The sequence below is a fragment of the Asterias amurensis genome, chromosome 1 (assembly GCF_032118995.1).
Source record: "Asterias amurensis chromosome 1, ASM3211899v1".
NCBI classification, from domain to species: Eukaryota; Metazoa; Echinodermata; class Asteroidea; order Forcipulatida; family Asteriidae; genus Asterias; species Asterias amurensis.
This window is the reverse complement of record NC_092648.1, coordinates 37,085,558-37,097,529: the sequence shown is the minus strand read 5'-3', so window position 1 is coordinate 37,097,529 and position 11,972 is coordinate 37,085,558. Positions and strand designations below refer to the sequence as shown.

General features: G+C 38.0%; 1 protein-coding gene across 1 annotated transcript; it reads right to left on the bottom strand.

The window, feature by feature from the left end:
• LOC139938838 (protein FAM177A1-like) lies at positions 1 to 11,612 on the bottom strand. The gene is made up of 5 exons (XM_071934483.1): positions 11,449 to 11,612; positions 8,654 to 8,806; positions 7,168 to 7,234; positions 6,598 to 6,695; positions 1 to 5,432 (listed from the first exon to the last, which is right to left on the bottom strand). The coding sequence occupies exons 1-5, from the start codon at positions 11,509 to 11,511 to the stop codon at positions 5,292 to 5,294; spliced, it is 522 nt and encodes a 173-aa protein (XP_071790584.1). The 5' UTR covers positions 11,512 to 11,612; the 3' UTR covers positions 1 to 5,291.
• Between the last annotated feature and the right edge of the window lie 360 nt (positions 11,613 to 11,972).

Below are 11,972 nucleotides of genomic sequence, written 5' to 3'. Positions count from 1 at the left end.
CTGCCTCAAAACTAGACTTTTTTTCCCCAAAACGTGAAAAATGCCTTTTTAAGGGTCTTTTCACATAATATCAATAAACGTGTCCACGGTAAAAAAAAAAGGAAAATTTTTCTTATACTTTGTGGATGGTAGGGACTTGGGGTCCAAATAAACAGCATTTACATTTCAAATCATAATATAACACGTTGCCATGGTAACAGTTTGTTTGTTTTTAGGCCAATTTGGGGGTCTGAAAAACTGTTTTTTAGTTAATATTTACAACTCCACCCCACCAAAAAACAAGCATATTTCATAAAACCTTTTCCATCACTACAAATTATCATCCTTGGCTTTACTTGAGACAAAAAATTATTGCTAAAATTTCACCCTTGTGGTGTTTTAAGATCGTGCATTAGAGTATGTTTTTAGAACTTGCAAAATCAACATTTTTACCACATTTTTTGCCCTCAAAATTTCATTTTTGCAGGGGTCTCAGAATATTTTCCTTTCGGTTTTGATCAGGGCCAAAACTTGTCTTTTTATTTCTTTTAAGACAAACCCGGGCAATTGTATTCTGATGTAACAGAACTGTCTCAAAAATAAACCCTTTTCCCCGAAAACATAGAGAAATGCATTTTGAAATATTTGCTTCATTTTGAATTTAAAACATTAAGAAGTTAGTAATAATTCCATCAATCTGGCAGCTTGTCATAAGCACTCTGTAGGCTTAGTGCATTACCAAACATTGATCAGGACTTGTTAATGACCTAAATCTTAGAATTTGCCCCGGCCCCACCCCGGCCCCGGCCCAATCATATTTCTTGACATTGCATAAAAAAATACAAAAGTTTTGTGAACAGCGCCTCTTTTTTGAAAGTCACATTTTTTAATTTCCCTTGCACATCAAGAAATTTTGTACTGTCTTAATTTATTATTGGTCCTCAGAATATTTCCCTTTTGGTTGTGATTGGGCAATCATTATGGTTTGCATGTCTGCTGGGGAGAAACACTTTGGTTTATTGTATCCTATTGTGACACTTCTGCCTCAAACATGGTAATTTTTCCAAAAACAATAAAAATGCATTTTGAAGTTATCCCTTAGTTTGAATTGATAAAAAACAAAAACGAGCATGCTTGTTAAAAAAATATGGCACTGTTTCCATATTCTTTAGGTAACATATACAAAAATTATAACCAAGCTTTGCCACTGAGAGTTCTTGTTTTGTCATGACTACTTTACCTAGTTGTACAGGTATGATTCACATTGCAAGAAGAGAAGTAGTGCGATGAGCATTCTTTACTATTCTTGTCTATACATTTGTACATGGCCTTTTAACAGTCTTCTTGGTCCCCTGCCCGCTACCAAACTAAACATTTTCATCCCTATCAGAACAAAGAGGCTCTAAAAGTGAGCAAGTACTGTTTCCAAATTCACCTGCTTTGGCCTTCTGTAAGCAGTTCCCCAAACCATGGTGGGGTTCCTTTCAATTGTACTGTTGCAAACAATAAAAGAGTTCAACAGGTAATGTTTGACAATGTTTTTGTTGATCGTTCTCAGAGACATATATGCTAATTATGAACTAGTAAAATAGTGAATGGAAAAAATAATCAAACTAGCCGAATAAACTTTTGTCACTGCAAATGCATCTTACTTATGTTGAGCAGGTTCAAGTATTTACAACTTCTATCCGTGTTGTTTCATTAAAGGAACACACGTTGCCTTGGGTCGGTCGAGTTGGTCTTTGAAAAGCGTTTGTAAACGTTTATTACAAAATGCATATGATTAGAAAGATATTTTAAAAGTAGAATATAATGATCCAGACAAGTATCACTCAAAAACATCTTTCTAACCATGCATTTTATAACAAGCGGTTACAAACGCATTTCAAAGACCAACTTGACCGATCCCTGGCAACGTGTTCCTTTTAAATGATCTCTTACGCTCGTCATGCAAATCGTTAGTATCATTGTTTTTAATAAGATCTTGGCAAACTTTTCCAACACTTTTAAGCGGGCTTTTTAATTTCCCACATTTGTGTTGGACATGATTGGATGCTCCAAACCATCTGCCTCAAGCACAGAAACTACATTGTTTATGATCTCTATCTCTATGAAAAGTTTTACATTTGGTAGCAGGCAGGGACCAAGGTGAGTAGGCCCTGTATTAAAGACAACTTGTAAAGAATGCTCATCGCACTCTACTTGCAATGGGAATCATACCTGTACAATAGGTAAAGTAGCCAAATCAAGAACTCTCAGTGGCAAAGCATTGGTTATGGTTTTGTTGGATACCATTATGTTTAAATACAAACTTTGTATTCATTACTCAAAGGGCATGGAAACAGTGCCAGATTTTTAACAAGCATGCATTGTTTTTGGAAAACTTACTATACTTAAGGCATGATCAGTCACAACAGGATACAATAAACACAGTGTTTCTACCCAGAAGGCATGAAAATACCAATACAACCGAAAGAGAACACTTTACAAAAAAGAGGCGCTATTCACAAAACATTGTTTTATGCAATGTCAAGATATATGATTGGGGCTGGGCCGGGGCAAATTCTCAAGTTAAGGTCATCAATCGTTCCTGATCAATGTTGGGTAATCCACTAAGCCTATAGAGTGCTAAGGAAAAGCTGCAAGATTGATAGAATTATTACTTTTTAATGTTCAAAATTCATGATGAAGAAAAAAAACAATTTAAAATGCATTTTTCTGTCTATTTTTGAGACAGTACTGTTAACATCTGGATACACTTGCCCAAGTTTTTCTACCCGAAAAAAAGGACAAATTTTGGACCTGATCAAAACTGAAAGGAAAATATTCTGAGACCCCTGACAAAAATGAAATTTTGAGGCACAAAAATATGGTAAAAATGTTGATTTTGCAAGTTCTAAAAACATATTCTAATGCATGTTCCAAAAATAACAAAACGGTGAATTTTATAGCAATTTTTTTTGTCCCAAGTAAAGCCAAGGATGATACTTTGCAGTGATGGAAAAAGTTTTATGAAATATTTTTGATTTTGGTGGGGTGGAGTTGTAAATAATAACTAAAAAAAAAGTTTTTTCAGACCCCAAAATTGGACTAAAGTGGCCTAAACACAAATGAACGGTTACCATGGCAACGTGTTATATTATGATTTGAAATGTTAATGCTGTTTATTTGGACCCCAAGTCCCTACCATCCACAAAGTATAAGAAAAATATTCCTTTTTTTTTACCGTGGACACGTATGTCGATATTATGTGAAAAGACCCTTAAAAAGGCATTTTTCACGTTTTGGGGAAAAAAGTCTAGTTTTGAGGCAGTACTGTCACAACAGGATACAATTGCCCAAGTTTTTGACACCAGATATGGAAAGACCAATGTTTGCCCTGATCACAGCCGAAAGGAGAGTTTTCTGAGACCCCTGGCAAGTTGACATTTTGGGGTCCAAAAATAGGGTAAAAATGTCGATTTTGCAAGTTCAAAAACCATACTGTAATGCATGATGCAAAAATAGCACAAGGGTGATATTTAAAGCAATAATTTTTTTTCTCAAGGAAGGCCAAGGATGATACTTTGTAATGATATAAAAGGTTTTTTGAAATGATTTTGCATTTTGGTGGGGTGGAGTTGTAAATATGAGCTAAAAACCAGTTTTTCAGACCTCAAAATCGGCCTAAAATAGCCTAAAAACAAAATGAGCTGTAACCATGGCAACGGGCTATATATGGAATTAAAAATGCAATTTTGTTTACTTGCACCCCAAGGCCCTTCCACCCACAAAGTATAAAAAAAAATCATTTTTTGACCGTGAGCAACTATGTCAATTATTTACCTGAACTGACTCTTAAATTTTATACTGGACCATCGGCCCGGGGCCAGTGGTTACAGGGCCAGGCCAGTAAACTCAAGACAGGACAAGTCTGGTGGTTTTCTTTTTGTTAATTCAATATCTTTGTCGTCTCAAAGAATGATATTCAAATGTTAAGTTTGGGTCTCAAAAATATCTTCTATTAGTGTTTTGTTCAAATGAAACAGTTTAAAATGATTAAGCTGTGTTCTCATTTTGATTCTGGTCCCTTCTCATTTTGATTCTGGTCTTGCAAATGTATTTATGTACCCCTGAACTGCTGAATATTTTTACCTTGTAATGCCACATAATTCAGCTTCGCGCTGCCAGTTGGTTTCTTTTAAAAATGAAAATGAAAAATAAATGAAGTAAAATCAGGATCCAGTAAAGATTCTGATTCTACAAATCCTGAGTTCTTGTGGATTTGTGCCCCTAATTAAAATACCAAGTCACAACTCCCCTGTCCAGAAAACAAATCAGAAATCATCAGGTTTCACGAACCCATCTTTCTCCAATGAAATCTGAGTGTCGGGGAGGGCCACCACACATAGGAATTCATCTGCATAAAAACATTAATCAATCAATCAAACAAACAATCTATACATTTTACGATTGATCAATTAAAAAAACATCCACAAATATCGATACAGAATGACGGAATACATTGTTTCCTCAACAGTTTGATATTCTTGGTCCAGTTTCATGTTTTTGGTTATTTGTGTTATGAGCAAAACATAATGATACAGGCAACTTGAGGCTGGAAACCTACCAGCATTTCTGCTAACAATTTGTTTTAGGATTTAGCAATTTCTGCCATCTTCATGTCGGTTTTAAGGGCATTGTCCATTCTGTTCTAGGTTGGCCAACTAAGCATAAACAATACTCAGCACATTGTTCTTTTAAGCAAAAAATGAGCAGGGTTTCGTTCATAATGATGTACACATAATGGCATTGTGGCTGCTTACAGTTTAAAGGCAAGCAACATCGTTCTGTGCTTAGCATATACATGTATTACGTTTGCGCTGAGCAGCTCAATGATTTTGGACGCTGGTTGACTGTAGAGTAAGTATACACATTTCAGATACAGCAATGACATGAAGATCAATATTATGATATTTAAGGTTTGCAGGAACATCACGTAAATAATATCTCACTATTGAGCTGCAGTGATTCAGAAAACACAAGGTTTAACATCTCAAATTTGTATAAATAAGCCCTTTTCCTAAAGACAATCAGAGCATACTATATCCAAACTTCAGGTTAACACCACCAGTTCTTTTGAGAACCAAAACTCATGGAGAGACAAAAGTCTTAATCATGTACTTTGGCTGCGACTAGCTGCGACCATCTTGAAAGTGATCTCGCTGAAATCATTGCCAAACCCATCAATTCAAACAGAACGGCCATGATATTTAGATGATGTGCCTACAAAGCTTTCCCGTTTCCAATTCTACCCAAGTTATGTTTACCATCTACAAGTCTGTACCGAGGCCTGGGTTGGCTGCAGTGTATGGCATCGTAGTCTCAGCATAGACTCTATCAGCTTGTTTGATTGCTATCCTTTCCCTGTGAAGCTCTTGCTCTGCTTGTTCTTGGTCCAACTCCCTCCTCTCCTGATAAACATAAAACCAGCCCAAAACGTCACAATTTGATAAAATTTTCGATAAAGTGTCAAGTCAGTGGGGAAATATCCTTTACAGTTTAAACTACATGTACACAAGTGACGTCTGGAAATTTAATTTATTTCCTTCCAGAGCTTCTTCTGAGTGCTTTACTACACCCTGAGAGGCGTATCAAAACGCTCAATATGTTTTCCTGCAAGGTATGTGAAGATACATTTTGAAGTATATGGTTTACAAGGTGCTGTGGTGCCATATGCCACTAATCAAACAAGGAACACCAGAGCGCACCCCTTCTATTTTCAATAAGTGCACTGGATGCTTTCATCTAGAAGATGGTCTCAGATATCTCAATACACTGTTATCAGTGAAGCTATATTTGACATACTGATATATCAGAACCCAGTTAACTCATCAATGGAATCAATTCATTTCAATACTCACCTAATGAAACCAACCATGCTAAGACTAACCAGGCCTGCCCCAGCAGTACCAGCTCCTCAAATTTGCGCAGAGATTTGTCATCACAGACCAGATATTTTACACAAAAACTTCACAAGGCAATCACAGATGATTACTACAATCTTAAAGGAAACTACACTGATTGATCTAATCCTATATAAATTTAGAGGTACAATAAAACTAACCTGTGAAAATGAACTTTTCAAAAGGTTGTAGCAATTTTGAGATATTGCCGGAAATCCGAAGCAGTTATGACTTACCTGACAGAAAAGTTTCAGATTCAATCTTGGAGAATAACAACTTATGTTTCCACATTGACATTACTTCGAAGTGAAATGATGCTCAAAATGCTTTATACTATTAAAGCTGCTGTATTCCTAACCAAGTAAGATTTTGTTGCCATTTATTTTAAGAGTAATTTTTCTTGAGAAAGAGGAATTCGATAACATTTCAATATGAGAATTGTGCATTCCAATAATGGATTATTCTTCCTGCCTGGATATAAGCACTCTAGATTTCTGGCAGTATCTAAAAAAAAATGCTAGCACCTTTTGACATTAAATTTTCACAGGTTAGTTTTATTGTGAATGTTTACAATTGTAGGATTAAAACAATCAAGCGGTTCCAAAACCAAAGGTGCACTTTTACTTAAGCAATATTTTTCTGCGTTTAGCTAATTTGTATTGAATCTACTTACATCTTCTTCTAATCTGTTGTACTCGTTGATGGCATACTGGTACTTTGGTGAAGTGATGCCAAGAAAGTAAGCTAACCTCTCACCAAGAAAATCACATACTGGAGTCAAATTCAAGGGGAAAACAATTTCACTGTGTTATTATTATTAAAATAAAGTAATAAACCACAAGGGAACTGACTGGGTAAAATTTAAGCAATTTGTGGTTGAACAAAGAAAAATTAACTAGAGCACGGTTTGAATTTGCAACCTCTTGTTTAACATGCCGGCACTGACCAACTGAGCTATCCATCCGTAATGAATGTGGTCTCCCTATTTTTTCATTATCTTTGTTCAGGCCCAGGGCGCCAGTCAGAAGTCATTCAACCTGTAACTGCTTGTAGCCAGGGATCACACCCAAGGTTACAATACGACCTAGGAAGTAGCAGCAGCGAGATCACTTAATATCATCTTCCCCCAACCACTGTAAAGATTAAAACCTTTACCCAAATTGGAATTGCTGACAATAACTAAATGTTTACAAAATGTAAATGTAAATGTTTACAAAACTTAATGAAGTAGCAAACTACTTACCTCCCAGGGTCTTTGTTGATGCTGCAACTGTATAATACCAAAGATATGGACCCCATTTCAGCGTTTTCTACCGATTGGAAAACAAAACAAAAAACATGGTCATACATGGACGTTAGTAAATCTGTATTTAAACCAAAAGGGAAACTGTAAATTTCCAGTATTTTGGGGTTGAATAAAGAAAGTTTGACAAAAAAAGGGACTTGTACCTGTGACGTCCAGATTAACGTGTCACACTCTACCAACTGTATACCCTTATGTTGGCGTCTCCCTATTTTGCAAAAATCTTTGGTCGGGTGCCAGTCAGAAACCATACAATGTGCCTTGAACACCCAGCAGGGTTGATTTGTGCAAGTTACAAGTCTTTATTATTATTATTATGACACAAGCTGGGTTGCAAAGGGATCACCTAAGGGCAAACCTGCCAACATTGGTATCCCAAAAATAGGGACAAATCTGGACTGATTTTGTTTTGTCGCGATAGGTGAACATCGGAAACTGTATACTTTGTTATTTTGGGGGTCAAACTTTGGGTCGCCTGCAATATCTTGTTTACTAACCCCCTTGTAACACTATTAATGCAAACAATATTTTGAAGAAACGGGTGTTTTTTCCCCCCCCCCCATTTTTGGACGATCTACCCTCTTATTTCTGCCCTTTATAATACTTTTTTCCGTCAACAACCATTTTCATGGCTTCGTAATTTAAGGATTGGTTGTGCAAAAAACTCATTTTGCGATAAAATGTTTGTGGTTTAACAATACCTTTCTCTATGGTTTAACCATGGAGGTAGAAGATAGAACCATGGTTTAACGATCGGTCAGCAATGCACATTGGGAAATAGGGTCCAATAACTTACCGCCAACTCGATGCCATCAACTCCTCCAAAATAAATTTAAAATCCACAAAGGATGCATAAAACTATAAAAGCCAAAAGAGTTTTCACAGGTTTTAAGTTCCATCTCAGTTTTAAAAATTGAGGTTTTTTTTTGTGAAAAGATCATCTCTCAACTACAAAGCCGTCGGCCGCCATCTTGCATTTTCAATAACCTTACACTACATTGCCAACAGAGGGTGCTTTCCTGAATTTGGAATACAATACAATACAATACAATAATAGTCTTGGCTCAAGGCATCACTGATCGGATTCCGGACAGCCTGTGTGGTATGCACTACACTTTATCTCAATTGAAAGCTGACGACTTGGGTCGAGACTAGTCTAGTCCCAAACTAGTCCATCTGCGTAGTGGTTGAGTAGACGGCGAGTTGATGGCAAATAGCAGAACCGGTGCATGCTTTTATTCGCAGGCGATCGCTGCCACATTAAATTTAGCACAAATCAAGTCTTATCAAACCATTTTATGAACTTTAAAACATGGATTTTACCACCGTACCCCTCATTTATGCGACAAGGAACCATTGTTTGACTCTAAGATACAACTAGACTTGTATTCTGACTGGGTAAGTTTCAAAAAGTGAAATGACTTACAGGGTCAACAGCTGGTACTACTTTGGCATTTTGAGGTCCATCTTCTTCATCAGAGCTATACTCCTCCATGATCCCATCGCTGAAATGGATAACTCGTTTGGGTTTCTTTATACCAAGGGAGATATTATCGACATCTGTCGCTGGAGCCTGTGCCTGAAAATCAATCAATTTGTCTTTAAAGATATTGATCAACAATAAATACATGCATTAAAACCACCACTGCCAAACTAAGCCCACCTTGTCCAATTCGCAACCTCAATCTTCCAGGTTACTCCACTCTGTTGTCACTCCATAGCTGCACAAAATAGTTTCCTTATGAAACTAAAAGCGTTTGCTAAAACTTTGGCAAATAAGTGAAAAAGTGGTGGCAGGATATGGAAAGTTGTCCAGCTGCAACAACTGAAAAGTACTCAACTACTTTTTTATTAGCCCCCAAAATCGGTCCAATTCACTCCCTATCCTTGGCCCCTTCACGTCTGACATCAAAATCTTTCACTTTTTTGAAAACAAAGAAACAAAAAAAACCATCTGCAACAATGATCAATCTAAAGCTTCTGAAGTTGTAGATTTGTTTAAAAAAACATCACACGTTTTGGGTAAAAAACAATCTTTCGTCAGACCTATCAGACAACACAGGATGTGAGGCAAATGAATTATTCATTTTGACGTCCAATCACGCACGCCTATCATGCTCGCTGAGCGTCCATGGTAGTGGTGTGTGATGTAGACATGTCTCCTCCTTAGCGGGCATTATGGTAATGAGCTGACCGTGAGAACTCTTCGCTTATTATAGTAATGAGGTCAGTGGCTTCAACACAGACCCTACAAGGCTGTCGGCCTGACGGCCGGTGCATGCGGATAGTGTACGGGGGCATCGTGTCGTGCGATGTTACGCACAGTGAATACGGGTGGGTTTTTATACAGCGGCGGTCTTTTTTCGGAGTGAATAATTTGACTGCCTTGAGCAAGGCTACCGTACTCAAGACTTCGCTTCATGATCTTGCTGTACAATACATACAGTGTGTAAATGTACATTGTTCGTGTACGCACTGCTGTTGTTGCCGATCTGTCCGGCACACAGAGCTGAAGCTCCGCCCACTCAGATTCAAAAAGACAAGTTGGGAAATTTGTGACCCTTTCAATTCCTGCGGGATCTGGTAAGTTTTTGTCCCTTTTCTTCAAGATATTTTCTCAATGGTGTTTTGAGTGTTATGAAAGGATTCATTAGATGTGGAGGATCACGTTTGTGTTCCTAGAATTTGTGCCATGGTTTTGAAAGTGGTTAAATTGGAGCAAATCTGTTGACTAGCTCAGCTGTCACAATTGTACGTGTTTGACTAGTTGCAATAACGTAACCCTCCTGCCGACGGCGTAGCCGGAGGGTTACGAAGCAGACGCAATGTGAGCAGGGCGAAATGGTTAAAAACGTACAATTTCGACAGCTAGTCAGCAGATTTGCTCCATTTTTACCACTTTTGAAAATCATGACACAAATTCTAGAAACACGAACTTGATCCTCAATGTCTAATGAATCCTACAATATCACTCAAAACACCATTGAGGAAATAATTTGAAGAAAAGGCACAAAAACTTACCAGATTTCCGAGCGAAAGACCCAGGTTGAAAATTCGAGCCTGAGGGGGGCGGAGCTTTGGCCGTGTGTGCACGTCACCGGGGTCAATGACTCAGCGCTGCGTGTGGTGCATTGTGTATCCCGGTAACTATGTAGCCGTAGTCTTGATCCAAGACCATTGATGTTGTGGGTCACACACAACCAACGTTCCGATCTTTGCACGGCAAAAACTGTACACGCTTGTTATAATCGAACGTTAGCGGGCGCTCTGTTTCTCTGATTTCCGCATCTCAGCGCGTGTACAAGACTACGGCTGCACAGTTGCAAGGATACATGATGTGAGTTTTGATTTAATACATTTCGTTCTTTTTTTTCGGGGCTGTGTGTGTGTGTGTGTGTTGGTACACGTGAAATCAACTTGATGAAACTGCCTAGTTAATGTTATTTAAAGGCAGTGGACACTATTGGTAATTACTCAAAATAATTATTGGCACAAAACCTTTCTTGGTGACGAGTAATGGGGAGAGGTTGATGGTATAAAACACTGTGAGAAACGGCTTTCTCTGAAGTGCCATAGTTTTCGAGAAAAAAGTAATTTTCCACGAATTTGATTTCGAGACCTGAGATTTAGAACTTGAGGTCTCGAAATCAACCATCTAAACGCACACAACTTCGTGTGACAAGGGTTATTTTTCTTTCATTATTATCTCGCAACGTCGATGACCGATTGGGCTCAAATTTTCACAGGTTTGTTATTTTGTGCATATGAATTATGATGAGATACACCAACTGCAAGGCTAGTCTTTGACATACACCACCTGCAAGGCTAGTCTTTGACATACACCAACTGCAAGGCTAGTCTTTGACAGTTACCAAAAGTGTCCACTGCCTTTAAGATAAACAGACACTGGCCAGGCAACAAAATACGCACAAACGCACAAACAAAATGACAAACAAACAGACACGCAAACATGGCAAACAAACTTTTGTTAAAGGTGTTTGTAACCTAGTTAGCCCCATAAATCGGTCCAATCCACTCCGTATGATTGGACCATAGAGCTCTATGATTGGACCGATTTATGGGGCTAAACCTAGTTCAGACAGCTTCGGTTGCGATAGCGCCGCAGCGGCCGTAACTCTCCTGCCGACGGCGGGTTACGTTATCGCCCTGCCAGTCATGCACAGAAAATTCCCAAAACCACGAAGAGGAAGGATTCTTTACCATTTTCTCCCCCTGCAAAAGCACATTGGCCATCGATTCAGAAGAAAGTGAAGTCATTGTCATTCTCAACTCAGAGAGTAAGGACAGAGACTATGTTCAACTGCGTAGTCTCACTCACTACTCTCGTCAAAAGATAAGTGAAGTCATGTATTTACATCATTAGTCTGGACCCAATGTGCTTTGCTGGCGCATTGAACTACTACACACATGTTGTGAAAACAGATACCATGCAAAGAATGATACCTGCACGAGTATGACACGCCAATGTTGTTTTTATCAAAAGGACTGGGTAAATTTTAAGTGAGATGGGGTTGAGCCATGAACAGAGCTATTGAACTGTGTATAAACGCAGTATGTTGACCTTATAAACCTTTATTCTCTAATAAACAAGCTGTTAACATGTTGGTAACTTGTTGTTCAAAGTTATAATGCTTAAATTCATGTAGATGTGCTTATCTTGTCATCCTTGTAAAATATATTTTGACACTCAGCAAATGGAAATGTTTACAGGACGTTTGTTTGTT